This window comes from Drosophila navojoa, chromosome 3 (genome assembly GCF_054131105.1).
Source record: "Drosophila navojoa isolate 15081-1374.11 chromosome 3, UAZ_NAV_1.0, whole genome shotgun sequence".
Taxonomy (NCBI): domain Eukaryota; kingdom Metazoa; phylum Arthropoda; class Insecta; order Diptera; family Drosophilidae; genus Drosophila; species Drosophila navojoa.
The window spans coordinates 24,517,092-24,544,980 of NC_142891.1; the positions used below are offsets into that span (position 1 = coordinate 24,517,092).

The following is a 27,889-nucleotide window of genomic DNA, read 5'->3' on the forward strand; positions in this document are numbered from 1 at the left end:
CCAAATTACAATATTATTGATGGAACAAATTCGATAGAAGTCTACAGCTAAGACAACTCTAATTGCATGCAATCGAGAAGTTATCGTAATCGTTGTTTGTGCTATCGTAATTTGTGTTATAGGGCTGCGATGAAACGGATGTAAAGCGGAGTATCCGCAAAAGAAATAATGAGCAAAAAGAGCCGAGTTTGGAACTTTTTCTATAAAGAAAGCGATACTGTCGCAATTTGTTGCCTGTGCCACAAAAATTATTCACGCAAGGGCCGTGGCACAACATGTCTCCGAAATCATCTGAAGAGCAAGCATCCTGCCGAATTTCTAACGTTATCCGAAAATGATATCAAGTACATGGTAAAAACGGAAATAAATGATAACGCATCCGCTCATACGAACCTGCAATTACACGTAAAAAAAAATTTATACACATTTTCAAGGAGCTCACTCTAACAATTTTAATTATGTTCTTTCCAGGATGCTGATCCATTGGAAGTTCAAAGAGTAAGCGACTCAGACGAAACATATGCGAGCGATGAGAAATTGGCTTTAATGATAGTCCAGCATGATTACTCCTTTAGCTTGATAAATAGCGTTGGCTTTGTGAACTTTATTAAAGTTCTGCAGCCTCGATATGCAATTAATACTGTCACTTATTATGAGAATATGTTATGTCAAGACATATATCGGCGGATGCAAACGCAACTGAAACAACAACTCGTCATGTTGGATTCTGTTTCCCTGGCCACAAGCATTTCGTGGCGAACTGGTGGCCAAGGCTTACTTAACTTAAGTTGTCACGGAATTTCCAATGACTTCCAGTCTAAGCAGTTCCACTTGAAATGCGAAGCTCTAGATGGACGGCACACAGACGATGTTGCTTGTCGCATTCGTATCATAATTTCAAATGCTTGCCAGGAGCTACAGCTACCCAAGGAGAAGATTAACTGCATTATTAGAGATGAGGGTACCTGTACACCTGGCTCTATAGTAGAGTGCAATGTACACCTACTAAAGCTTTGTGTGAAATATGCTCTTGAATCAAATGAGCATCTTAAGCAACTAGATGCCAAATGCCTTCAAATTGCGAAACATTTTGAGCAATCTCCCATAGCATACAATCATCTAAAATATATTCATGAAAAGCAATTGAATCGCGAGCCATTGCAATTGATGGAACATAAACACAACCACGTGGATTGGAACTCGATCTTTCGTTTGAAAAGCCGCTTGCTCAAGCTTAAGGATGCTCTCTCACTCTATGCCGAGGAATATAATATGGTGAAGATTTATCCAGATGAATGGCTGGATATTGATTTGGGTCAACGAGTCATACAGCCGATTGAGGAAATTGTCAATATTTTGAGTGGATGCTCTGCGACAGCCTCCTCAGTCATACCTCTAATAGCTGCACTACGTGACTCCCTTCGGACAGATATCCACAATTTTGTGTCTTCAGTGGTTAAGTGAAATGCTTATAAGGAATGTAACAAATTTTAACTCTGATTATCTTACAGACCATTTGCTCGTTTGCGCGAAAACTGCTCGAGGAGTTGGAATCGAGATGCTCCACAATTACTACGGATATCAAGTACCTAATGGCCACGTATTTGGATCCGCGTTATAAGCAAGCATTCTTTACCCATCAGGAAATGCAGCTGGTGACCGAGGAAGCATTGGCACAGCTATGTCGAACTCACATGCAGCAATGGCCGCCGCCAATGAAGATCGCAAAAGTAGCCTCGAATGTTAAAAACGAATCGAAAATCGATTCCTTTCTTGACAATATGCTCACACTATCCAACACGAGTACTGAAGCATCCACATCATTGCATTCGCAAACGCAATCGCAACTGAAAAACCTATTGTACTTATACAATTCTGAGCCAAGAGTCGAGCGGCAAAGTGATCCAATCGCTTGGTGGCGATCCAATAATAAATACAGCGCTTTGTTTCCAATTGTTAGGCGCTATCTTTCCACGCCTGCCGCCAGCATTGCCAGCGATCGTCTATTCGATATATCTAAGAGCCTATATAGTGATATGCAAGTGGGTCTCTGTCCTGAAAATGTTTCCAAAATATTATTTGTTAAAGCAAACTTGAAAGCCCTAGAGCAAGTTTAGCTATATGATTTAAATGCAGATGAATTTGAGGTGTTTAAAGGAAAATAAACTAAAATTAAGTTAGGTATATTGTTTACTGAAAACTTTATTAAATTTAAGCTTCAATTTAAACAATATTCACGTTAGGCAAAATTATTATTGTTTCCAAAAGGAAACACATGATTGAAATGTACTTATCAATTGCATATTGAAATAAATTTAATTAATTGAAGATAAAAACCACTTTAATTACCCAAATATGTAACTCATTGTTTTCAGAAATCATTTTATGATTAAGATAACAATATAAGCTATTCTTTTTACCTATATCTTTTAATTGTGCTGTAATATCATCCATAATCCACAATAACTTAATGCATTGCTCTGGCTGACCTGATTCCAGATTTAAGTAGCAATGCCCTAGACTATTAATTTTATCAGTAGCAAGGGTTAAGTCAGACATATCATTGGGGCATTTAATATAAGTACATTACATAAATTCAGGAATGGCTTTGGGAACCTCATTCTATTTTTAATCAGTTAAATTTGGAATTTATTTTCTGCCTTTTGAAATGGAGATTGTAATATACCAATGGCAAAAAGTTATAACACTGATACTTATCACAATAATTACATAAAGAAAATAAAATGTTCTGATATGAGACAACCCATAATAAAGTAATTAAACTAACAGAGATGTGTCAGATATACAAATTAAAATAAGTATTACAAGCATGCGCTGTTCTAATTATTTATAAATATAGTTGCTCCACAATCGGGCAACAAACAAACAAACGAGAGCTATATATGAATTGGTAGACAGATGAAACATATTTATATTGTGTATGTAAAAACAGAAAAAAGACAGGACTATATTATGTAGCCACTGAGATTTACAATTAAATGCTACACAAATGTCCACATATTGTTTTATATATATATAATAAATATTATAAATAAATTATAATAGAACAAACAAAACAAGACTCTTATATATATATATATATATATATATATATATATATATATATATATATATGTTTGTTTTGTTTGTTTGTTTCTTGTTTTGTTTGTTCTATTATAATTTATTTGTTAGACTTTTATAGTGGGAACATGGCAAATGTCTGATCCCTAATATTTTAAATTAGCATATTTTATGGATAGTTATATAATAAGGATATCAAATTAAAGCGTGTCTTCTAACTAATATTCATACTTTTCTAATTTAGCCTTTCAAACTCTCCCAATAGTTCGACACAGATGCTAGTTTCTCGTTCCACATTCATCCAGTTAAACGCTTTAATTGTAACAACAATTTTATGTCGTCCATGTAAAGGCAGTCCAGTAAAATCGAATATTATGTTTATAACAAACGGCTCGTATATAAATTTAGTCTGAAAAAAAATTGCAAAATAGTATAGTATAGAAAGTATATTTACATTTAGTAAACTTACTCCGGGGTAAATACATTCGTCCTTCACATCTGCTTTATTGGTTATAAATTGTGTCCAATACTTATACCAATATTGAGGCTCGTCATAGAGAATGGGGCAGATGTCAGTAACGGTCATACCGAAAGGTGTTTGCACCCAGCTTATACGATCGAACTTAAATAATTGAAAGCTCATCTGAAGAGAAATTAATTTTCAAGGATGTTTGTCCACTTAAAGAATTTTGCTGAAACTACCAAAACACGATCGCCTGTTTGAATGTTCCACTTAAAGGAGAGATTTCCCGATACTGCGAGCTTATCGTCTTCCCGTGTAAAGATCAACTCTGATACATCGCACATTTCATAAATGTTAAGGACGTTGCGTGCTGAATTTTGGCACTCGCTGAAGAAATGATCATCCTCAGGGACGAATAGGTATTTCAAGGCACTCGATTGCCATGTGAATAAAATCGCGCCGAAAATCGCGGATTGAAACTTTAGTTGGAACAGCATCGTTTGATTTTTCGACTCACTTTGGAATATTGAAAAAGACGCGTTCGGGTTTTTATAGCATGTGCTCTAGGCGGGAGTGGCCAGATAGAAAATACCATAAGTTCCGTTACAGCTAATCTTCAGTCAGTTACATTACCCTAATTACAATGAACATCTGTTACCACCTTTTTCAGGTTAGCTAAACAATACGAACTAACACATGGCTAACTATTGGCCACTTATCAGTATTATACAATTCAATCTTTAACGTATAAAAACATCACTTCATAGGACAGCAAAGTAAATTCGAAAATGAAACGCACATAGTGAAACGATGTAGCTCAAAGTGCCCGAGGATGATAAGTTCCTTGAACGCTGCTCATTGACGGATTGGTTGACGGATTGGTTGACACTTCTTAAATAGCTTCAATATTAAGATTTCAGTAGCATTGTCCTAAACTATTATTTTTATCAGAAGCAGACATCTCATCGGGTTCTTTAGTGTTGCCTACACTGCATGCATAAAATCAGGATTGGCTTGGGAAACCATATCGCTTTGGAAATGGGAGTTTTTTTACTTATCACAATAATTATGTATAACAAAAAATTTGTAATTAAATCTAACAGGATTAAGATAAATATTAAGAGCTTTCGGTATTCTAATTATTTTTAGAGAAAATTGCTCTATGGTCGGGCGATAAACTAACAAACGTGAGCTATATGTGAATCGGTAAGCAGACAAAAGATAGGACTATCTATATTAAGTAGTCTCTAAGATTTTCGTTTAAATGCTAAACAAATTTCAACTTTGTAATAAATATCTGTTATAAAATCTTTTCGTTTGTTCTTTATTATAATTTATTGATTAGAATTTTTATTAGGAACTTGGCGACTTTTGATCACTAACATTTTAAATTAACATATTTTAAGCATACAAAATGGATAGCTACAATAAGCATACCAAATTAAAGTGTTCCAGTTGGGAGGATCTGTTCAGGACTTATCGGACTCTTCTAACTAATAGTCATATTTTTTTCTAATTTAGCCTTTCAAACTCTCCCAATAGCTCGATACAGATGCTAGTTTCTCGTTCCATATTCATCCAGTTAAAGGCCCTGATTGTTACAACAATTTTATGTCGTCCATGTAAAGGCAGTCCAGTAACATCGAATATTAGGTTTATAACAAACGGTTCGTGTATAAATTTAGACTGCAAGAACAATGTAAATATTTATAAGTATATCAATTTTGTAAACTTACTCCGGGGTAGAAGCATTTGGATTTAACATCTTCTTTATTGGTTATATATTGAGTCCAATACTTATACCAATACTGAGGCTTGTCAAACAGAATGGGACAGATGTCAGCAATGGTCATACCGAAAGGTGTTTGCACCCAGCTTATACGATCGAACTTAAATAATTGAAAGCTCATCTAAATGGACAGACATTTTAAGGATGTTAATTGACTCAAAAAATGTTAACTGAAAATACCAAAACACGATCGCCTGGTTGAATGTTCCACTTAAAGGAGGCATTCCCCAAAACTGTTATTTTATCGTCCTCTCGGGTAAAAGTTAACTCTGACATATCGCTCATTTCATGAACGTTAAGGACGTTAAGTGCTGAATTTTGGCACTCGCTGTAGAACTGATCATCCTCAGGGACGAATAGGTATTTCAAGGCACTCGATTGCCATGTGAATAAAATCGCGCCGAAAATTGCGTATTGAAACTTTATTTGGAACAGCATCGTTTGATTTTTCGACTCACTTTGGAATATTGAAACTGACGCGTTCTGATTTTTATAGCATGTGCTCTATTCGGGAGAAGCCAGCTAAAAATTACAATAAATTCTGTTACAAATGTATGATACGTATGTCAACATATACGCGCTCACAGACACTCACAAACAGGGCTAGATTAACTCGTCTGATGATCAAGAGCAAAAATACAGAACCAATAAACGAGATCTAAATACATCTATGTATCAGTAGACAGTGCTAGTACATGGATATTAAAACACAGATTTATACAACTCAAATATTGTGAAAAACACTACATATACAATTAGTTAACCTTTAGTCAGTTACATTACCTAATTTACATTGAACACGAGCTAACTAATCTGTTACCACCTTTTTCAGGTTAGCTGAAACTAACACGAACTAACACTTGGTTAACTATTGGTCACTTATCAGTATTATATAACTTAATTTCTAGCGTATAAAAGCATCAGTTCATAGGACAGCGAATAGTGAAACAATGTGGTTCCAGCTGCTGTTTCAAGTAATCGCAGTCCTCTTGATGATACTGTTCACAAGACAGTCGAATGGCCTTAACTACCGATTCATTGCCGAGGATGATGAGTTCTTTGCAGAATGCGATAAAGCGCCCAGTAATGCTCTGAACTTTCATGGAATGGCTGACCTTTCTCAAATAACCTTCGCTCGGAATGATGGTATAATAGCCATATCGGGCAATGCTACCGCAACCTGGCCTATTAAACCTGGGGATCGCATTGAAGTAAGTTCGGATTGCACTAATTGAGAGGTACATCACTTTAATTTCAATATTATTCAGGGCAAAGGTGTCATGTTCTGGTACGATCGCGGCATCTGGCACCCAACACAATTCAGTATGACAGTGCATGACTGCTGTGCCGTCATGTACGACAAGCCGCAGTACTGGTATAAATATTGGACAAAACATATAATCAATAGTGAAGAAATAAAGGACCAATGCTTTAATCCCGGAGTATGTATGTGCTATACAACAATTTGAGGTTAACAATCTGTATCTACGCCTTTCAGACCAAAATGTTACATGAGCCTTTCGAACTAGACATTATAATGCCGTTCACAGGCCTGCCCTTAAATGGTCGGTACAAGGTCGTGACTACGCTTAGGGCATTCGACAAGAGTAATGTGCAGCGCGATACATCCGTTTGCTTACAAGCCATTGGGGAATTCGAAAGGCTAAACTAAAATATGCGCAATCATGAAGCCTGCACTACATATTATTCAAATTTTACCCATTTTTCAAATGTCACAAGATTAATCAATTAAAAGTCAAAACTCCGTCTACAAGAAACGTATTCAGCGAATAAATTCCGAACAACATAAAACAACTCGCAGCCCAGTGGGTATGAATAACCCCTGCCCGTTAGGCATATAATGTAGTAATTATTATGTCTACCAAGAAATTCGAACTAATAAGCATATAAGAAAGATCTTATCGGGGCTGCTTGACTAGCAGATACCTATAAACAAAACTAAATTTATATCAAATGATTTAACAAAATAAATTTAGAAATATTTCAAAATGCGTTACAAACAAAATTTTTACAAATTCTCAATGAAAATAAACACAAAAACAAATTTAGTTGTATATTAGTTATTATTTGATAGATAGTTATTGGTATTGATAGAATAATAATAAATTTTTCGCATCGGAAAATGATTGTATATACTGTAATATTTATTACTCCAGGCTTTCAATACATGCACATTAATTGAATCTTTCAAATTGTCCTTCTACTTCGATACAGATGCTAGTTGGTCGCTCCACATTATTCGCGTTAAATGCTTTAATTGTGGCAATAACTTTATGTCGTCCACTTATAGGCAATCCAGTGAAATCGAATATCATATTCAGAGAAAACGGTTCGTGAATTAATTTAGTCTGAAAGGCAAAGACAAAAATGATTTACTTCGAATACATTTAACTTTTGTAGACATACTCCAGGGTACATGCATTTGTTCCTCACGTCTTTCTTATTTTTGACATGTTTTGTCCAATACTTATACCAGTACTGAGGCTCATCATATAGAAGTTCACACATGTTACGAACTGTCATACCGAATAGTGTTTGCACCCAGGCTATACGATCAAATTTAAATAACTGAAAACTCATCTAAATAGAAAGCAAACTTTAAATATATTATTCCAATCGGCGATTGTTGAAGTAAAGTACCTCAATGCGATCCCCTGGATGGATATTCCACTTAAAGGTAGCGTTGCCAGACATATAAATTATATCGTCCTGGCGTGAAATTGTGAACTCGGAGGCATCAAACAGTCCATAAATATTAAGGATATTTTTTGGTTGGTTAGAACAGTCATCAAAGAACTCGTCATTTTCAGGAATGAACTGGTATTTCAAGGCATACGATATTTTTACGAAGAAAATGGAGAATAGCACTGCGTACAAAAATTTTGATCGGCACAACATTGCGTTATTATTAAATTCAAATGGGAATGGGTTCTTATGCTTGAATTCAATTGGTTTTTATACACTAAAACAAGTTGTGTAATGCTGATATTTATCACAATAATTACATGTTGACGTGGTTAGATTGCTCCCAATTCGAAAGAGGAAGACCTGATATGTCGATAATACTCTAATTTTATTTAACAATGTTTATGTTCTATTTTATCATCAACTATAGTAATGTATTTCATTTATGTTCACCTTTTCCATATCCTTAATGAGTGCGATTGATTTAGTCATGCCCGACTGTCATTGATCGTCGTTGTCTCGAATACTTGAATACCGTTGAAGGTTGAGATCTCAAATTTCCTATATGTATTTTATATGCCCATGTGCTGAAGATAAATGCGAATTCACAATAAATATATTTGAGATACTGTGATTACTACTATTTAATGAAGAATGTCCATCTTCTCTCTGGTCCCAGCACGATGAACATGTTTGTCTACCTATCGTATAAAGTTCGTAATAAATAATAATAATCAAATTTTAAATTTATAATTTTTTAAAACAGTATCTTTTCACTTAAAATTTTCGCATGTTATGTAATACCCCAAATGGCAGACGTTTAAATTCTGACCGTTCAGCGACTTAATAAAAAATTATTTAATTGGCCGACTCATAGATACAATAATTGTAATCACTTCAGGATCTCAGTATACATTAATTAAGTCTTTCAAAGTGTCCATCACTTCCATATAAAGGTAAGCCAGTAAGATCGAATGTCATATTCAAGTCAAACGATTCGTGAATTAATTTAGTCTGAAAGACAAAGACAAAAATGGTAAATTGAAAATATAATTACAATTACGAACAATACTTACTCCAGGGTACATGCATTTGTCTTTTACGTCTTCCTTATTTATTACATATTTTGTCCAATACTTATACCAGAGCTGAGGCTCATCGTAAAGAACTAAACACATGTCATAAACTGTCATGCCGAATGGTGTTTGCAGCCAGGCTATACGATCAAATCGAAATAACTGAAAGCTCATCTAAATAAAAAGTCAATTGTAATACTGTTATTCCACTCAATGAATGTTGAAGCAAAATACTCCAATGCGATCCCCTGGTTGAATATTCCAGATGGCTGTGTAGTTTCCCGACATATGAAACACATCGTTCTGTTGTTCAATTGTGAATTGAGACATGTCAAATAGTCCATGAATGTTAAGAATATTATTTGGTTGATTGGAACAATCATCAAAGTACTCATCATTCTCAGGAACAAATAGATATTTCAAGGCGTTTGAAATTTTTACGAAAAAAATGAAGAATATCACTTCATACAAAAACTCATAGATACAATAATTGTAATCACTTCAGGATTTCAGTATACATTAATTGAGTCTTTCAAAGTGTCCCTCTACTTCGATACAGATGCTAGTTCTCCGCTCCACATTCTTTCGGCTAAAAGCTTTCATCGTTATAATAATTTTATGTCGTCCATATAAGGGTAAGCCAGTAAGATCGAATGTCATATTCAAGACAAACGATTCGTGAATTAATTTAGTCTGAAAGACAAAGACAAAAATGGTAAATTGAAAATATAATTACAATTACGAACAATACTTACTCCAGGGTACATGCATTTGTCTTTTACGTCTTCCTTATTTATTACATATTTTGTCCAATACTTATACCAGAGCTGAGGCTCATCGTAAAGAACTAAACACATGTCATAAACTGTCATGCCGAATGGTGTTTGCAGCCAGGCTATACGATCAAATCGAAATAACTGAAAGCTCATCTAAATAAAAAGTCAATTGTAATACTGTTATTCCACTCAATGAATGTTGAAGCAAAATACTCCAATGCGATCCCCTGGTTGAATATTCCAGATGGCTGTGTAGTTTCCCGACATATGAAACACATCGTTCTGTTGTTCAATTGTGAATTGAGACATGTCAAACAGTCCATGAATGTTAAGAACATTATTTGGTTGATTGGAACAATCATCAAAGTACTCATCATTCTCAGGAACAAATAGATATTTCAAGGCGTTTGAAATTTTTACGAAAAAAATGAAGAATAACACTTCATACAAAAACTTCGATACGAGTAACATTGTACTATTAGCAAACTCAATTAGGAATTGCTGTTGGTGCTGTACGTAATGGAGTTTTTATACACAGAAAAGCAACTGATATTGATACATTATTTCCATAATAACTGCATATATACGTTGTTAGAGTCACTTAATTTGAAAGAGGAGGACCTGATATCGCGATAGCACACTAATTATATTTAACAAGGTTTCTGTTCAGATTTATTAATAATTAAAGTAATATAATTAATTTAATTTTTTATTTGCATCAAATTAAACATTTCCCTTCAACGATTCTCATACCCTCAACCCATTGATAAGCTATGCTGTACGCTAGTTTTATGAAAATGTAATAGGCTTAATTAGATTAATTAGATCAGTAATCTAAACCAACCAGTAATCTCATCCTTGTTGGACATAGTGCAATCTAATATATCAAATCAATCTACATGGAATTATTGTGATAAGAATCACTGTTGCACAGCTTGTTTTTTAGTGTATAAAAACTCCAATGCATTAACTACAAAAGTCAATTCGAATTTGAGTTTAATAATAACACAATGATGTTCCGATCAGCGTTTCTGTACTCAGTGCTATTCCTAATTGTGTTCATTAAAATTTCGAATACCTTGAAATATCTATTTGTTCCTGAAAATGATGAGTTCTTTGATGATTGCTCCAATCAACCGAATAATGTCCTTAATATTCATGGACTGTTCGATTTGTCGCACTTTACAATTACACGCCAGGACGATATAATTTATATGTCAGGCAATGCTACCTATATGTGGAATATTCAATCAGTGGATCGCGTTGAGGTATTTCTTTAAGTGGAAAAACATCTCAATTATTGATATAATACTGTTTTCATCTAGGTGAGCTTTCAGCTATATCGATTTGATCGCATAGCCTGGGTGCAAACACCATTCGGCATGACAGTGCGAGACATGTGTCCAATTCTATTTGATGAGCCTCAATACTGGTATAAGTATTGGACAACATATATAACTAATAAGGACGATTTTAAGGGGAAATGCCCTAGGCCTGGAGTATGTTTGTAAATGGAAAAATTGTATTGCAATTAAAAATGTTTTTTATTTTCATCTTCTAGAATATGTTAATCTACGAACCATTTTCCTTGAACTTGATTATCGAATTAACTGGATTGCCTTTAAATGGACGATATAAAGTTATTATGACAGCTAAAGCCTTTAGTCCGGATAAAGTGGAGCGAGACACTAGTATTTGCGTCGAAGTAGAGGGACAATTTGAAAGAATCAATTAAATGTATATTAACTATGAATCTATCAATTAAAATTGTAATTGACAAAAACTCAAATAATGAAATAAACGAACAAAATTGTCACATGGCTCGATTTTATGATTATATGTTAAGCCAATGAAAAATTTAGCAATGAATTACTGAATAAATTGTTATCTTTTAATGTTTACCGTCATTCCAAAGAACAGACTATATTGAATATATTTTAAATATAATGAACACACTGAACTGGTTAGATATATCTAGCATGATGACAGGACCGCCTTCTTATACCCTGAACCCATTGAAAATTGGAAATCAGGGTTTTATGGTTTTGTGTAAAAGTATGTAACGAGCAGAACGAATCATCGCGGACCCCATAAAGTATATATATTCTTGATCAGGACGATGAGCTGAGTCTGAGGGCTATATCAGCCCTGTCCGTCGGTCCGTCCGTCCGCCTGTCCGTCTGTATGAGTGCGTCGATCTCAAAAGATACAAAAGCTAGAGAGCTGAAGTGTAGCACGCATGCTCGTGTATACCATACGCAGTACGAATTTATCTTATTTTTTCGATAAATCATCCGATAACTCTTTTGTCGAGAATAATCAAAATTGATTTTGTTTTTTTCAGCCTCATTTGAACATTATTAGACCTGAAAGCTTCAGATTTACTGTCTATATACATATGATGAATACAAACATTTTGTATACCACCAGATTTTGCATACCACGTCCCCTTCGCCCACAATATGTAAAACACGCATTTCATATAGTAGAGGCTTGTGCTTTGGAATGTACACACATTTGAACATTATGATTACGTTCTGAAAGTTTCAACAAATAAAGCCTCATAATATTGCCCACATGATTACGTTCTGAAAGTTTCAACAAATAAAGCCTCATAATATTGCCCACACCGCAGCGCAGCCCAATCGCAGTCGCTGCTTACTGCGCAGTTAGCAGAGCGTGTTCTGTATGTGCGTGTGTATGTATGTGTACCTAAAAGAAGTGCAGAGTGATTAGAATATCAGCTTGGAGGGTTCAGGGTACCTCCTAGTCGAGCAGTCTCGACTAGAATCTTCTTACTTGTTCTAATTGAGCGTAATCAAATAATCACATGCAGATTATATCATTGTTATAAAACCTAATTTGTAGCGTATAAAAAGCCCAGTAAAGTACACATACATGTGCTTACCACAATAATTGCATGTGGACGTTGCTAGAGCGTACCCAATTTGAAATAAATATAATAAATTTAATTTAATTGTATACTTGCTTGAACATAAACATTTCCTTAAAACGATTCCCATAGCGTCAACCCATTGATAGCGTATGCTCTACACTGGTTTTATAAAAATATATGTATGTAACAAGCTAAAGAGTCGTTCTTGATCAGGATGTAGCTTAAACGATGTAGATATGACCATCTGGTTGTATATATAGCCTCTCATTAATTAGATCAGAAATCTAAACTTCAACCTTGTAGGATATGTTCAGCAATCTATAACTCGAGATACTACAACCTCGTCTTTCTGATTAGGTGCATTCTAACAACATGGAATTATTCAGATATATATCAGTATTACATAGCTTGCCCTTTTAATGTATAAAAACTCTAATGCATTAACTACAAAAGTCAATTCAAATTCGAGTTTAATAATAACATTATGTTGTTCCGATCAACCTTTTTATACTCAGTGGTATTCATTTTGTTCGCTAAAATTTCGAATACCTTGAAATATCTATTTGTTCCTGAAAATGATGAGTTCTTTGATGATTGCTCCAATCAACCGAATAATGTCCTAAATATTCATGGACTGTTCGATTTGTCGCACTTTACAATTACACGCCAGGACGATTTGATTAAAATGTCGGGCAATACTACCTATAAGTGGAGTATTCATCCAAGGGATCGCATTGAGGTACTTCGTTGAGTGGAATAACATCTCTATAAATAACTGTTTTCATCTAGGTGAGCTTTCAGCTATATCGATTTGATCGCATAGCCTGGGTGCAAACGCAATTCGGCATGACAGTTCTTGACATGTGTCCAATTCTATTTGATGAGCCTCAATACTGGTATAAGTATTGGACAAAATATATAACTAATAAGGACGATTTTAAGGGGAAATGTCCTAGCCTAGGAGTATGTTTTTAAGTGAAAATTTTATTGCAATTAAAAATGTTTTTTGTTCATTTGTCTTCTAGAGTACCTTCATCTACGAACCGTTTTCCTTGAACATGATATTCGAATTTACTGGATTACCTTTAAATGGACGTTATAAAGATATTGTGACAGTTAAAGCATTTAGCCCGAAGAATGTGGAGCGGGAAACCAGTATCTGTTTCGAAATAGAGGGACAATTTGAAAGACTGAATTAAAATTAGATCGGGTAGATAGAGGACTTGCACCTATATTTGATTAAAAGCGCTTACTGTCGGAACTTAATTGTTTAATAAATGTTTTTGTAAATTGACTAGCTTGATAAAATCTTACGATCGTGATATTAACATTAAATACATGTATTTGACAAAGCACAAATCTGTAGTATTTGAAATACGCCTTTTACCGATGTTGGGAAAGTGGCTGCATTTGTGTTCCCATATTCAATGGGTTCAGGGTATTAAAAAACTACTCGAGTAATAAACAAGTAAAAAGGCTCTAGTCGAGACTGCTCGACTAGGAGATACCCTGAACCCTCCAAGCTGATATTCTTATCATTCTGCACTTCTTTTATGCACGCACACATACAGCGACTGCGCTTGGGCTGCGCTGCAGTGTGGGCAATAGTATGAGAATTTATTTGATGAATAACTTTTTTTGTAGACATGCAATCTTAATGAAATTTTCAGAGCGTAATCATATGATCAAAATGTGTGTACATTCTAAAGCACAAGTCTCTAGTACTTGAAATACGTTTTTTGCAAATTGGGGGCGGAGGGGGCGTGGTATCCAAAATCTGTTGATTACAAAATGTTTGTATTCATCATATATATATACACAGTAAATCTGATGTCTCTATGTCTAATAGTATTCCAATGAGGCTCAAAAAACAAAATCAATTTTTCGATTATTCTCGATAAAAAAGTTATCGGATGAGTTATCGAAAAAATAAAGCAAACTCGTACTGCGTATGGTATACACGAGTATGCACAAAAAATTTCAGCTCTCTAGCTCTTATATCTTCTGAGATCTCGGCGTTCATACGGACGGACGGACGGACGGACGGACGGACAGACGGACAGGGCTATATCGACTCAGCTCATCGTGCTGATCAAGAATATATATACTTTGTGGGGTCTGCGATGATTCCTTCTGCCTGTTACATACTTTTACACAAAAACATTATACCCTGATTTCCCATTTTCAATGGGTTCAGGGTATAAAAAACATAAGGCCATCATACACTTATGAAGACTTGATTATCTGATTATATGTTAAGCCTATGAAAACTTTCAAAATGTATTACTGAATAAATTGTTATCCTCTAATGGTTACCTCTAAACTATAGAACAGACTATTTGAAATATACGTACATATATTGGAATACATATATTTCGTCACTTAACTATAATGTGCGCACTGAACTGGTTAGATATATCTAGCATGATGACAGGAACGCCTTTTTCTAATTGAGCGTTATCAGACAATCATACTTATCATTGTTATGAAACCCAATATGTAGCGTATAAAAAGCCGAGTTTGTAACGCACACACATTCGTAGGAAAGAAATTAAATAACGCAAGGATGTGGGTCGGATTATTCGTGATGTTGATGGCAAGGGAATCAAGTGGATTTAAATATAAATTTATTCCTGACAATTATTATATATTCGACACTTTACTTATTCAATCAGAGAGTGCTCTAAATGCTGTAGGCATGTTTGATAGGTCCAACCTATCGCTTGCCTCTTATGACAATATAATATCCGTTTTGGGAAGTTTTACCTACATATGGAATATTCAGCGTGAGGATCGCATTTTGATAAGTTTTATTTAATTTGCAGATTAGCTAACAGTTATTTAAGTTTGATCGTATTGCCTGGGTGCAGACGGTATTCGGCATGACTGTGCCCAACATCTGTCCAATTCTGTATGATTAGCCTCAGTACTGGTACAAAGTTTAGTTACAGCACGTGGGTAACAAGAAAGACATGAAAGGCGAATGCTTTTACCTTGTTGTAGGTTTATTCTACAGAAACATATGTGTATTTCGAGTAAAAATTTTTTTCTTTTAATCAAATTATGGCTTCTTGCAAAATAAAATGATTTTCGAGCCGTTTGATATTGAAATCATTCTCGATTTCACCGGATTGCCTTTAAGTGGACTCTACAAGATAAATTTGAAAGCCTTCGACGATATGAATGTTCAGCGCGAAACTAGCATTTACTTGGAAATTTGTGGTGAATCCGAAAGGGTGTAAATTCATTACGTATTTGTAAATTGCATTAAATAAATAAATGTATTTTTATCGCAACTATAGTTTGAGTCTTAATGGCTCATAGATATAATATAGAGACAAGTCAATCATCGAAATTAACTTAAAAATATCATACATCATACCAATAAATAAAAATCTAGTGTAATTTAGTTAAGTTACACAAATAAAGTTTATTCTGAATAGTCTTAAATTAATTTGTATTTAATTTCCGTTGATGATCTCAGCCTCTATAGTCGGGATCATTGTGTTCGTCTTCGTCTTCCTCCTCCTCGTCATCTTCATCTAAATTATAATTGAAATTCGTGTTTTATTTCAAAGCAAGCGCTAATTAACTTCCAACTCCTTACCATGATCTCTTCGTTTGCGCGTGTACGCTCGCCGAGTTGCTACCGGCGCCTGATCCGTCTCGCCGTGCAGTAAGGAATTGCGATACAGTATTAGGGGCTGCCACTCCTCAGCACGACTCGACGGCATGCCCGGCGGTATGACCTTGTCCAAGAAGGCCATGATCACCTTCTTATCTTGTTTCAGCAATTTGTAGTTGAATTCATTGAGAACCTCCAGAAACAGAATGCGAGTTGGTGCACGGACTGGATCATCAGGCTGCTTATTGGCAGCAAAGTAAATGCCGCCCCGATGTATTGCAGCAACCGACTCGCGATTCTTAAGGGCATCGAACCCGAAAGTAAGCGCAAAACGCTTAGCCAACTCCTTCAGATCGATAAACTCCTGTGAACTCTTTGATACAATACCATCATCACTTTGCTCTTGCAGACTCTTAAACACTGTAATTAAACTCAGCAAAAGCGTCATAGCAAAGTTAACCTTATTGATTTCTCGCGCCTTTCCCAGCGTAGCCTTAATAATGTCGCCGTATTCGTTATAGCACTATAATTGTAAGGGAAAGCAAATTCAAATTCAACATACGAAAAACTATATACGATATATATACTATTTAGATTAGAAGAAGAATCTCTGAAATTATTAAGTTATATGTACCTTTACATAATATTTAAATATACTTGCTGCTCGCATTGTCGGTATTATGTTGTAGACAATTAGCTTGCAGTAGCAGGCCAAGAAGTTTCGTTTTTTATGCAACTCCTCGATGCGGGTTTCATCCTGGGCAACAACCTGTTTTAAGGAGAACACGTAGTGCTGCACAAAATTGTCTAAGATGAGATGCTCGTCCATGCGCGACTTGTATTCCAAGCTGCGTATATGCTCACTATCGCTGCGCGCCAACTGATCTGAGTAAATGATGAGCAGATCACAGATGGACTGGTAAGCCTGTCAAAAAATAAATCTCTCATGAAACAATCGCTAATAAACGAGGTAATTTGATACGCACTGCTTCTTGAATTTGGACAGTGGGCCCGTCTCGTGTCAGCTCAAAACAAGCGGACATAAAGCTGTCCAAATTGCTGCGCAGCTCGGCTACCACCTCGGCCACATTCAACGCTTCGCAGTCATTCTCAACGTAGTAGAGGCCCCAGCTAATCGAGAAGTAGCAGGCCTCAATGCAATACGCCAGCGCCTCATTGGGTAAACAACGCTCAACATTGTCCTTGCACTGGGCTTCCTCAACGTCACGAAACAGGGATTTAAATAAATCCCACGAATTCAGATTGTGCGACGAATACAAAATTGACAATACTTTTAACGCTATGGTTATATTATAGATGTCATCCTCGTTTGGAGTCTCCTCACCTGAAATAATAATCAAATTAAATTAGTTGACTAATAGTTTTTCGTATATAATAAAAAGTGAGAGTTCACCTAAAATAAGATTGCGCCACTCGACGATGGTATCCTTGTACTTGTTGACCGCACTCTCGATAATGTTGGATCGGGCAATGTTGCAGCGAGTGTATGTGGCGCTTCCTTCGGCGCAGAGGCATTCCAATGTCTTGGCACAGGTCTCGAGGACTTCTCGACCGGTGTGCATACACATTACTTGGCTAATCTTATCCAGCAATGCCTGCAAGTTGCCCTCCTGCCGATTGGTGGTGTACAGATTGAGGTCGAAGTACTGCGGCACTGCAAGCAAATTCGCCAGTTTCTCGCTGTCCGCCTGGTACTTTTCCAAAAGAGCGGGCAGTGTCACAATGAAATGCTCGGTCAGCTTGACCTTCTCATCCTGTATGGCTTTTAGCTCCTTAGAGCTTAGTGTAAACTTGCGATTGCTGGCTCGTCCCACGGGCACCTCACCCGACGCGGATTGCTTGACGCTGCTCACCATGATTTCGATTAACGTCGATTCCTGTTTGTTGTCGAGCACCTCCTCATTGGGACCTGGCTCCTCCAGCAACAGATCAGTCATACATTCCCAATCGCGCACCATATCATTGCTATCTATGAAGGAGTCCACCAAATAGGCGCCGTGCTCGTGCAGCTCTGATTCAATGAAGAATTGCACGAGATCGCGAATTAGTGGTGTATTGGGCAGTCGCAATTTACCACGCTTTGTCTTCGTTTCTTCCATGTCGGCGGTTAAGTGAAACAAACGCACATTGAGAAACTCTGCAGCGGCCTGAGCAACACCTCGATGCGAAGAGTAGACCAGCTCATAGACAATCTCACAATCCTTATCAGCCAAAATCTCCGGATGTATTCTAAAAGAGATCCATTATATCCATATATAAATTATTCAATTTCATCTTAAAACTCACTTTAGTATGCTGATAACCAGCTTAACGGCGTGCACAGAAACCTCAAATTCCTTGTCCAGTGTCATGGCTACAATTCTGTCTTTAAACTTGGACGTAAACAGCTCCAATTTACCTTTTAGCTCATCTTTGTCATAGAGGGGCAGAAGCGATTGGAGACAGCGTAGACGCACTTCACCAATTTTATCGTGCAACGTCCAGCCAATATATTTCAGATACGAATCGTCAAGGAAATTTTGCGGATAATTTTCCATCCAGATGCCAATCTCAGCCATACAAATGGCTCGTATATCTGGCAGAGTATCTCTATAGCGATGTACAAATACCGACTTGAACATGTAGGTTAACATGCTTTTGATCTCATCCATATTCTCCTCCAACTCCGAGCGTTTTGTCATCAGCGAGTCCAAGCGATCGGATGCGCGACGATCACGTGACTAAAATACGTAATAATTATTATACCTGAATGCTTAACTCATATTTAGGGATTTACTTACTTTAACGCGCTCAGCTTCGAATTGTTTGGCTGCATTTTCGAAGTTATTCGATACGAGAAGAGCGACATCCACCAATGCCGTCATTAATTTCATTGCAGCCAATGTGGCGGTGTGACGAAAGGCGCGTACTTGTGAATCGGAGAGACCCGTCAGTAGCGAGATCACATTGTCCATTAAGAACTGATCATAAATTATGGAATACTGACATTGTTTAACTAGCGTTTGCACAAAGTCGCAAAAATTATTTTTGAACTTCTTCCACTGTGTGCCTGTCATAATCAATGGATACTCGCCGCTTTCCTAGATAGAATAAATTGATATTTTAGCCGCTTTCGTTTAATCTATCAAATTGCGTAGTTACCTCATCAAATTCTTCCGTCATGCGACGAATGATAGCCGTATGATCAACAGGATATTGTATATCTTCTGATATTTTTCCCTTACACCCGCTCGCATTTATAAAGAACTGCATCAAGGCAACAAGTGCTGTCTCCCGATTCGCTTTGTACTGTCCAATCCATTGATCAACAATGCTCTGCATTTCAAATAGAGTTGTTTGTTATGAATTACTTTTGAGGGAAATTTCAATCGCTTAACAAATTTCTCTTCCGGTGCAATGTCATCTCTCTCTCTCATACATACATACATACATACACATACGGCCACAAAAATATTTACCGCAATTGGATTCTTTGAGTGGCGAACAATATAGTATAAACTGTTCTCATCGGTTGTAATTTCACGCTCGTTGTCGATGCGTTCGTGGTGCGTCTTCTCCACTGGCTCTTTGCGCGGCCGCTCAATTCGCTCCTTTCGCTCCGCTGGCGGTTTGCGTGTTTGTGGAGTCTTTCGTTTGCGTGAAACGGGCGCAAAAAACTCATCCTCGTCGTCATCGATGATTGGCGGTTTGTCACGGACTCCACCGCGTGCACGCAGTCGCGTCATGCGCTTGGTGGGGCTGTCTGCGTCAGATGTACTTTCATTTAAAGCATCGCTGTTGAAAAACAATTTCCCATAACAAATGCAACAGTACTCAATTCGATTTTGCTAGTGTTTTACCTGTGCATTTCGTCGTATTCTGGAGCCGGAGGCGGATCATCCATACGTATGCGCTTTCCACCGCGGCGCGCCATCATTTTGATATATTAACTGGGCTTTTTAATAATTATTAATTGTTTTTCTGGTAATAAAACGTCTTTGGCGTCATGAAAAACAACAAATAGTGATGATAGCGAAAAGCCACCAATACTATCGCGAGAGATATCGATATGAAAGAAAGAAAGAGATACAGCATTTGTTTATATTTTGTTGCGGCGAATTGGTGTTTCGCAGTACTATCGAATAAGAATATCGATTAACCACAAGACTAAAAGAAGAAGCGTCTGTTTTGTTTTTCGAGCAGATAAAAAATAAACAATTAAAATCATTTAAAACTTTATCATCAATCATTTATTATTTATCAAATATGACTGAGTTCAGTGCAGAGTCAGGCGGACGCTTGAAAGGCGTAACAATTGTGAAACCAATTGTGTACGGCAATAAAGCACGCTCCTTTGGCAAAAAGCGCGAAGAGGACGGACACACGCATCAATGGCAGGTTTACCTGAAGCCCTATTATGACGAGGATATGTCGATATATGTGAAGAAAGTACACTTTAAACTGCACGAAAGCTATGCAAATCCAAATCGCATTGTTGTCAAACCGCCATACGAAATTACGGAAACCGGCTGGGGTGAATTTGAAGTTGTTATCAAAATTTACTTTAATGATCCATCCGAACGACCTGTGACCTGCTATCACATATTGAAGCTGTTCCAATCGCCCGTCGTGGACGGCGAGTTGACCTCGTCCACGACAATGGACACTAAAAAAGGACTTGTGTCTGAATCATACGAAGAAATAGTCTTCCAAGAGCCCACCCAGATAATGCAACATTATCTTACGCTCTCCGAACAAAGTGCAAATGGATTGCTCAGCCATGACACAGATTGTAAGTAATTATTAGTTTAGTAGAAGTATGAAGTAATCAAACCATTCTCATTTTAGTTGAAGAAAAGAAAGCTAAGACCCTGGACAACATAAACAATGTGAAGCTAAGGGTCAAAAGCGAGATCATAAGTCTTAAGGATAAGCTTAAGTTGGCTCGTGAGACAATTGTAAAATTCAAGGCGGAACTAGCAAAAGTCCAAAAACCACCTGCTTAATACCGAAAATTGTGAATATATGTTTAAGTGCATAAAATAAACTAAGCTGTATGAAAATCCAACCACATATTTATTATAAATTCTAGGGATATAAAGTGTGCTCAAACAGCAATTCGTTTTTCTTTAGAAGGCGTAGTTGATGCAAACCAGATCTATATATGTATTGAATATTATTATATATAAGGCTGACATGCGTGTAGATTCTGCTAGTCAATAATAAACAATAAAATTTAATATATTAATTCATTGAAGAAAAAGAGCACAATTAGTGTATTCTGTGTCGTGTTGTTTTCTTTTGGCTCTCTCTCTCTCGCATCGCACTAGTAAAAACACAGGCATCTATATGCACTTACACACACAGGCACACACTATTTATGCCTAATGAACCATTGAACCAGTTGAAGATTTTTTCAGCTGAATGAACCAGTCGACTTGAACTGGCGTCGCTGTCGTGTTGCAGCATCCAATTTCAATGGCAAATAATAAAATGTTATTGTTTATTTGTACATGTTGTTAAGTGTATTTAATTATTTACACGTCGGTAACTTGTAAGCGAAACTCGTTTCACAATAAACAATATATCGAGCATATAATGAGCGAACATACGACTGTGTGAAATCGAAAGAATAAAAACCTGCTTCCAGACTCTGCGCAAACGCGTCGGCTAGCTTAAGTCAAGAACCGAACAAAAGGAACGGAAGGGAAGCATAGGCAGGTAAGCATGCGCATTGCCTGTTGCCTGCTGGAAGCATTTCTAGTATACAAAACAACGCTTTGAATTTGATTGTTTTTACGATTTGGACTTGAAGTCGTTAAATTTGCACAGATTTGGCATTTGTAATTAGTTTATACCTTTTACAGCAGCGCTCCCAAATGTCGGTGACGCGACGCCACAAATCAAAGCCGTCGCTACTGCTGATGTTGCTGTCGGTGTTGACGTCGTTGCTTGCAGCAATTCCGGTTTTACAGGCCAATGCGCCGTCGGCAGGGCCAGGCGTACGAATACTGCGAGCGCCCGAATCTACAGTGGCGCCCTCTGGCGACGAGGTGGTGTTTCTATGCGAGACCAGTTTGCCGCCGGAACACTTCGAATGGAGCTACGCTTCGACCCGCAGCCATGCACCGCGCTTCAAATATTTGAAATCGAGCAGCGCCAAAAACAATTCCAATATAACCATAACCCATGACAATGACATATCCAAGCTCCGTGTCATTGTACGACCCGAAACTCTGGGCGAGTATCGTTGCGTCGCCTGGTTTGGACCCCTAGCTGTCACCTCCACCACAGCGCGTTTGGAGCTGGCCACCATCAGCGCCGACAACGTTGTCCAACGTTCCGAGTGGCGCGTGGCGGCAGGCAACACTGTGCTCTGGCAATGCGGACAGGTGGTCTCTAATCCGGCACCCACATGGAGCTTCTATTACAATGACATCGAGATGCCAGCTGCCTCGACACTGAGTGACTCCAGTGGCACGCTGCTGCTGCCACATGTCTCAACTGCAAGCAGCGGCACCTACACCTGCGTGGCTACCAACACGGCCTCGAGTCAGCGCCTGGCCATGCCCAGACGCTTGGAGTTGCAGGTGCCAGCTGCAGCTTTGCCGAGCACAGCGCCTGCTCTGCTGCCTGGGCAAAACGTGCAAACCAAAGTTTTGGCTCGCATAGGTGAGACTGTGTTACTGTTATGCCCGGGAGTGGGGTATCCTCCGCCCACAGCCGTTTGGAGCAGCCCCGATGTGTCTGGAGCTGTGTACAACAATCGCTCGCGAGTGCTGCCCTATGGACTGCAAATTGGTAGACTGCAGCCAAAGGATGCGGGCACCTACATCTGCTACCTCGACAATGGGATACGTCCAGCCTTGGAACATTTCATTAAGCTGGTGGTGCAACAAGCCCCGCGCATAGTGCGTCCGCCGAGCGCCAATCTGACCAATGAGGGCGAATTCATGGAGCTGGAGTGTGCGGCCACGGGCACACCCACGCCGAAGATCTACTGGTTACTCAATGGGGAGAACAGTGTCTACGATACCGAAGCGGAGCTGCCGGCCAATGGCTCTCTAATCTTGCGCCGAGTGCAGAAGCGGCATGCCGGCTGTGTGCAGTGCTTTGCGAGAAATGCGCTCGGCGAGGACAGCGCTGGCACTCTGCTCCAAGTCAATCCCACCCAGATACAGGCCGGCGATGGCATGGGCACGAGCGGCATGGGCAGGTCATCCAACCGGAACACACACAACCGCAAGCAAAAGCAAATGGTGCCACCGTCGGCTCCCAACGTTACCCGGCTATCAGATGAGTCTGTAATGCTACGCTGGCATGTCGTGAAGAACGATGGATTGCATATTCAGTTCTTCAAGGTACAGTACCGTATGACAGACAGCGGCAAGCGCAAGAGCTGGCAGACCACTAACGAAAACATACCATACGGTAAACAGCGGCACGATTCGGATGAGGCGGTTCGGAACTTCACGTCATCAGTAACGGGCTTGCGACCGGATCATAGCTATCGGTTTCGCATCATGGCTGTCTACTCCAACAATGACAACAAGGAGAGCAACACCTCGGGCAAATTCTATCTGCAGCGGGGCGCTGCTCTGGCTCCGTTGCCGGTGCCCGAACTGTTGGACATTAAGGAGTATTCACAGACGGCTGTCATGCTCCACTGGCGTCTGCCCAGCAATGCAGATGAGCAATTGATATCCGGCTACTATGCCTATTATCGACCCTCTGCTTCGGCTGGCGAGTACCTGAAGGCAACTATCGATGGTGCTAAGGCGCACAGCGCTCTGATCTCTGCGCTTGAGCCAGGCACAGTTTACGAATTTAAATTACAATCTTTTAGCGCCATGTCCGCCTCTGAGTTCAGTGCGCTCAAGCAAGGACGAACGCAACGACCCAGAAGCAGCACAACGAGCCAGCCGACGATGCATACCGTAGATACCACTACGCCGAGCCACAATGAAACCTTCAACATGAATCCGTTGCTCACGGGTACCATTAGTGGCAGCGCATTGCTAATATTGCTCGTGATCAGCGCCTGCCTCTGCCTATGCAAGCGTCGCCACTCACGCGGCGACAACTCACAGAACAAGCCGAGGCTAGCGGAGCTGCGCGAGGATTTCGTGCCGTTAAATACCTGTTCGCCCAACAAACCGCGCACTCGTCATATTCACATAACACTGAATCCGCTGGCTCAGCAGCAGCAACAACAGCTGCAGCAGCAACAACAGGACGAGAAGGACTCGCAGGATAATGAGTTGGGCTATTTCCAGCGCCAGCCCGTTGTCTACGATGCCGAAACGCTGGGTTTTAATGGACTTGCGCGTATGTCTTCCTCTTCGCTGCGACGCTCTCAGCGCACGCTGGAACGTGCCGCTGCAGGTGGCAGCTCTGGCGGTAACAACAACAATCTGAACCAGGCAACAGATGCCTCGCTGGCCCCATCGCTGGACAGCCCACGACTGCAGGCGTCCAACAAGCCAGGACGTGTTATTCTTAAGCGCTCACGCCTATCCAGCCGATCCGAGAATCTTTCATCGGGCAGCCTGAACAGCGTGGGCGTCTAAATTCGTGATCTTTAGTCTATGCTCATTTATAGGAGATATGCTATTCCTCTACCTCTGTTTTACAACTTTTAAAAACTTCAAATGACATTTACTTAAATACATTGTACTTAATGCATTAGCCCTTAAGTACTTAATTAGTTTTCTACACTTTATTACCTGTAGGAGCGTGAATAGCTCAAACGTGCATTTTATAATATAGTATTTACCTACTTATATAGTTAGTCTTCCAGCTCTTGAGATAAGTTTAATTTCTGTACTGATAGCTTCATAATTTTATATAAAAAAAAAAAAAAAACAAACAAAAATGACAATAAAATTTTTCTAACTTTCCGAAAAAAACACTAAATTACAATTACAGAAACTTTTGCTTCTACATTAAAAAACAATAATAATACTCATTGGGGAATGAATTGATTTCTCTCTAATGTCTCATATTTGCCTTAAAAGGTTTCTGTTTAATATGTATATTCTTGCTTAAAGCTGCAAAGTTGACTCAGATTCCCATATTTCACGCCTACAGCAAAATACTATTCGCAAACAAAAAATTGTTATGAATCATCGAATCTGTTAACGTCTGTTCAGTATACGGGACAATTCATTTTTCATACATGGCATAGGTATAGATTAACTAGAAAGGAAAAGTAAATAAAACTGTTTCTATTATATTAGCCTTGCGAGCTACCGTCAAAAAGTTAATATTTCAAATTAAAGTTGAACGATAGACTGTCGATAAATTGATTGAGTTCGATAACAAATAATATGCACTGCTGTTTAAAAAAAACCGATGGCAACCTTCTCAGCTGTCAGCTGTCAAACCACCTAAAATAATTGGGTCGCACCAAAATTTCTAATAGTAACATTTTCGATGGTTTAATTTATTTTAAAAATTCTAATGATTGGCTAACAGAGTGCAGAGAAGAAACTGAATCAATAAATAAGTCATAAAACCTTTGCAGCGTAATACAAAAATAAACAGCCAGTACACAGCATAAGTTTAAGATGTTCTTTGTTACAGATAGCGAGAACCGCTGCAAACAAAAAGGAAAATCAGAATTGGAATACTTCAGAGGAAGGTAGATTGTAGCAAAAGGGTCGGCAATATGTCGAACCTATCAGTGGGACAGATGATAATGGACGCACAGCGTATGGCCAGTCGTGTTAAAGATTTGGATGCGCTGGGCACAGCACTGTTGGAAGAGGCAGAGACCAATAATCGTCTGGTTGAAAGCTTGCGTCAATATCAGGAGGATATTGAGTCACTTAATCGAGTTGCAAATAACAAGACGAATGCGGACATGGTCAATCGCATACAGCAACAGAATGTTAACAGCTCTGAGATCCTGAAAGAAAATCGTGAGCTTAAAATCTGTATTGAGGACTATGAGCGAGCCATGGAACTGATGATGCAAAAGTACAGGGAACACACAGTGACCAAGGTGCTGGACAACAAATTAAATTTCAAAGAGCTGTACAACGAACGCCTTTGGCAGGTGATACGCGAACAGCGCGAAAAAATCAACGAAATGGCAGCAGTCATGCACCGCGCGGCCACTGCGGATGACGAAAATGTTCAGCGGGAACTGCAAACGATATCACAGCTGCGTATGGAGAACGAAACGCTGCGCGAGCTGCTGCAAATTTCCAAGAAGTACGGCTCAGCACAGCGGCCCATACGCGAGAGCGATCATCTGCTTGAAGAGAAGGCGGTGCAAACGGATAATCAGGCAGATGACTCTGCCGACGATCTGTCCATATCGGGTGCTTCGGTAGAAAACATGAACAACAATTCAGTCATACAAATGTACAGCAGTCATGAGGTGATCACCAGCACAAGTAATACCAGCAATAACTTAGCAATCACTGCCTCAGTAAATGCGCTTAGCGCAGCTCAGCTAATCAACACAGTTGGTGAAACTATCGATGCTGCTGTTCCTGTTGCTGCTGCAGCTGGTGGGAATACATCAGAGCATACTAACGCCAATGAGAATAATAATGAACCTGCTGTACAGGGCACGCCAGAAACGCCAGCCAAGCCAAGCCAAGCGGCGGCGGCAGTAGCGGGAGCGGCAGCACCGACGGCAACGTCAACGGCATCAACATCAACGACGACACCGAACGATGTAGAGGACGAGCACACGCTCCCAGTTGTTGGCGGTGCCGTTGTTGTGGTTGGTGCCAACGCAACATGATAAGTGCTGATTATACAGCATTGTCTGGATTGCATTGTCACGTGTCATCATCTCCAGTCAGTCATTGTCTGGTTTGCATTGTCATTTGTCGTCATCATCTCCAGTCAATCATTGTTAATTTTTATTCGCTTAACAAACACGTATTTTATTTCCGGCGCAAAGCACTCATCAATCAGCACTCTATTAACAACAGATATAAATACACACACCCGAACACACACATTACTCTGCATTAGCTCATAGCGACTAATAATCTCTAAGTAATTTATACATGCATACAATCTAACGTCTGTGCCAAGCGCAACAGAACGTTTATCAGAAATCTTGCACTCACTCACACTCTATAATCCATGTTGTACTCTGTCGACTTATTATGATTTTTTAATAAATGCCAGAATAGAAGTTGTCTTTGATCAATTATTAAAGTGGAAGTAGGCTTGCTTCTTCCTATACATTAGACATTAACTAAATATATAATAATCTAATTCATAACAACAAGTAAAAAATCCATGGAGCACACTATTAAGTGCCAATATATCTCAAATATTTTTTATTTTAGAGAAAGATTTATAAGATAATATTATTAATTAAAACTTGTAAATTCTTATTCTGTTTCTTAATATTTATTTAAGGCACTATTGAACAGCGATGAAAACTGCAGAAATCACAAATACTCTGTTTTTGTACCCTGAAAATGTACCATTGAAAATGGGAAATC

General features: G+C 38.6%; 13 protein-coding genes across 15 annotated transcripts; 7 read left to right on the forward strand and 6 right to left on the reverse strand.

The window, feature by feature from the left end:
• Window positions 1-57: 57 nt before the first annotated feature.
• LOC115562986 (zinc finger BED domain-containing protein 4) lies at window positions 58-2,191 on the forward strand. The gene is made up of 3 exons (XM_030385258.2): window positions 58-405; window positions 472-1,455; window positions 1,512-2,191. Exons 1-3 carry the CDS (start codon window positions 169-171, stop codon window positions 2,115-2,117), a joined length of 1,827 nt encoding a protein of 608 aa, XP_030241118.1. The 5' UTR covers window positions 58-168; the 3' UTR covers window positions 2,118-2,191.
• A 1,125-nt stretch (window positions 2,192-3,316) lies between these two features.
• LOC115562977 (uncharacterized) lies at window positions 3,317-4,041 on the reverse strand. Its single transcript, XM_030385234.2, has 3 exons — window positions 3,784-4,041; window positions 3,551-3,724; window positions 3,317-3,490 (listed from the first exon to the last, which is right to left on the reverse strand). Exons 1-3 carry the CDS (start codon window positions 4,039-4,041, stop codon window positions 3,317-3,319), a joined length of 606 nt encoding a protein of 201 aa, XP_030241094.2.
• Window positions 4,042-4,980: 939 nt separating this feature from the next.
• On the reverse strand, window positions 4,981-5,838 carry LOC115562993 (uncharacterized). Its single transcript, XM_030385269.2, has 3 exons — window positions 5,514-5,838; window positions 5,281-5,454; window positions 4,981-5,230 (listed from the first exon to the last, which is right to left on the reverse strand). Exons 1-3 carry the CDS (start codon window positions 5,769-5,771, stop codon window positions 5,057-5,059), a joined length of 606 nt encoding a protein of 201 aa, XP_030241129.1. The 5' UTR covers window positions 5,772-5,838; the 3' UTR covers window positions 4,981-5,056.
• A 415-nt stretch (window positions 5,839-6,253) lies between these two features.
• On the forward strand, window positions 6,254-7,005 carry LOC115562978 (uncharacterized). Its single transcript, XM_030385235.2, has 3 exons — window positions 6,254-6,544; window positions 6,602-6,775; window positions 6,832-7,005. Exons 1-3 carry the CDS (start codon window positions 6,284-6,286, stop codon window positions 7,003-7,005), a joined length of 609 nt encoding a protein of 202 aa, XP_030241095.1. The 5' UTR covers window positions 6,254-6,283.
• A 481-nt stretch (window positions 7,006-7,486) lies between these two features.
• LOC115562979 (uncharacterized) lies at window positions 7,487-8,402 on the reverse strand. The gene is made up of 3 exons (XM_030385236.2): window positions 7,995-8,402; window positions 7,761-7,934; window positions 7,487-7,702 (listed from the first exon to the last, which is right to left on the reverse strand). Exons 1-3 carry the CDS (start codon window positions 8,250-8,252, stop codon window positions 7,529-7,531), a joined length of 606 nt encoding a protein of 201 aa, XP_030241096.1. The 5' UTR covers window positions 8,253-8,402; the 3' UTR covers window positions 7,487-7,528.
• Window positions 8,403-8,954: 552 nt separating this feature from the next.
• LOC149091921 (uncharacterized) lies at window positions 8,955-9,598 on the reverse strand (the record flags this gene model as incomplete). The annotated part of the gene is made up of 3 exons (XM_089257061.1): window positions 8,955-9,053; window positions 9,116-9,289; window positions 9,350-9,598. Coding segments are annotated over 3 exons (522 nt in total), but the record flags the coding sequence as incomplete, so codon positions are not given.
• A 36-nt stretch (window positions 9,599-9,634) lies between these two features.
• On the reverse strand, window positions 9,635-10,362 carry LOC149091922 (uncharacterized). The gene is made up of 3 exons (XM_089257421.1): window positions 10,105-10,362; window positions 9,871-10,044; window positions 9,635-9,808 (listed from the first exon to the last, which is right to left on the reverse strand). The coding sequence occupies exons 1-3, from the start codon at window positions 10,360-10,362 to the stop codon at window positions 9,635-9,637; spliced, it is 606 nt and encodes a 201-aa protein (XP_089113547.1).
• A 499-nt stretch (window positions 10,363-10,861) lies between these two features.
• Window positions 10,862-11,631, forward strand: LOC108657693 (uncharacterized). The gene is made up of 3 exons (XM_018110349.2): window positions 10,862-11,159; window positions 11,217-11,390; window positions 11,453-11,631. The coding sequence occupies exons 1-3, from the start codon at window positions 10,902-10,904 to the stop codon at window positions 11,624-11,626; spliced, it is 606 nt and encodes a 201-aa protein (XP_017965838.2). The 5' UTR covers window positions 10,862-10,901; the 3' UTR covers window positions 11,627-11,631.
• Window positions 11,632-13,271: 1,640 nt separating this feature from the next.
• LOC149091923 (uncharacterized) lies at window positions 13,272-13,986 on the forward strand. The gene is made up of 3 exons (XM_089256874.1): window positions 13,272-13,526; window positions 13,577-13,750; window positions 13,813-13,986. The coding sequence occupies exons 1-3, from the start codon at window positions 13,272-13,274 to the stop codon at window positions 13,984-13,986; spliced, it is 603 nt and encodes a 200-aa protein (XP_089113000.1).
• A 2,206-nt stretch (window positions 13,987-16,192) lies between these two features.
• SA1 (stromal antigen) lies at window positions 16,193-20,468 on the reverse strand. Its single transcript, XM_030389518.2, has 10 exons — window positions 20,273-20,468; window positions 19,892-20,207; window positions 19,575-19,748; window positions 19,214-19,513; window positions 18,720-19,153; window positions 17,827-18,662; window positions 17,399-17,757; window positions 17,047-17,337; window positions 16,395-16,935; window positions 16,193-16,329 (listed from the first exon to the last, which is right to left on the reverse strand). Exons 1-10 carry the CDS (start codon window positions 20,347-20,349, stop codon window positions 16,268-16,270), a joined length of 3,390 nt encoding a protein of 1,129 aa, XP_030245378.1. The 5' UTR covers window positions 20,350-20,468; the 3' UTR covers window positions 16,193-16,267.
• Window positions 20,469-20,598: 130 nt separating this feature from the next.
• On the forward strand, window positions 20,599-21,480 carry Gas41 (YEATS domain-containing protein 4 Gas41). Its single transcript, XM_018111386.3, has 2 exons — window positions 20,599-21,204; window positions 21,261-21,480. Exons 1-2 carry the CDS (start codon window positions 20,679-20,681, stop codon window positions 21,416-21,418), a joined length of 684 nt encoding a protein of 227 aa, XP_017966875.1. The 5' UTR covers window positions 20,599-20,678; the 3' UTR covers window positions 21,419-21,480.
• A 325-nt stretch (window positions 21,481-21,805) lies between these two features.
• ihog (interference hedgehog) lies at window positions 21,806-25,318 on the forward strand. Of its 2 annotated transcripts, none has more exons than XM_030389523.2 (2): window positions 21,806-22,133; window positions 22,283-25,318. In XM_030389523.2, the coding sequence occupies exon 2, from the start codon at window positions 22,292-22,294 to the stop codon at window positions 24,980-24,982; it is 2,691 nt and encodes an 896-aa protein (XP_030245383.1). In that variant the 5' UTR covers window positions 21,806-22,133; window positions 22,283-22,291; the 3' UTR covers window positions 24,983-25,318. The 2 variants fall into 2 exon arrangements, with proteins under 2 accessions (XP_030245383.1, XP_030245382.1); XM_030389522.2 differs by having other exon boundaries at window positions 21,808-22,133; window positions 22,280-25,318.
• Window positions 25,319-25,742: 424 nt separating this feature from the next.
• Fgop2 (Fibroblast growth factor receptor 1 oncogene partner 2) lies at window positions 25,743-27,573 on the forward strand. Of its 2 annotated transcripts, none has more exons than XM_030389528.2 (2): window positions 25,743-25,939; window positions 26,002-27,573. In XM_030389528.2, the coding sequence occupies exon 2, from the start codon at window positions 26,083-26,085 to the stop codon at window positions 27,169-27,171; it is 1,089 nt and encodes a 362-aa protein (XP_030245388.1). In that variant the 5' UTR covers window positions 25,743-25,939; window positions 26,002-26,082; the 3' UTR covers window positions 27,172-27,573. The 2 variants fall into 2 exon arrangements, with proteins under 2 accessions (XP_030245388.1, XP_030245387.1); XM_030389527.2 differs by having other exon boundaries at window positions 25,744-25,939; window positions 25,998-27,573.
• Window positions 27,574-27,889: the final 316 nt, after the last annotated feature.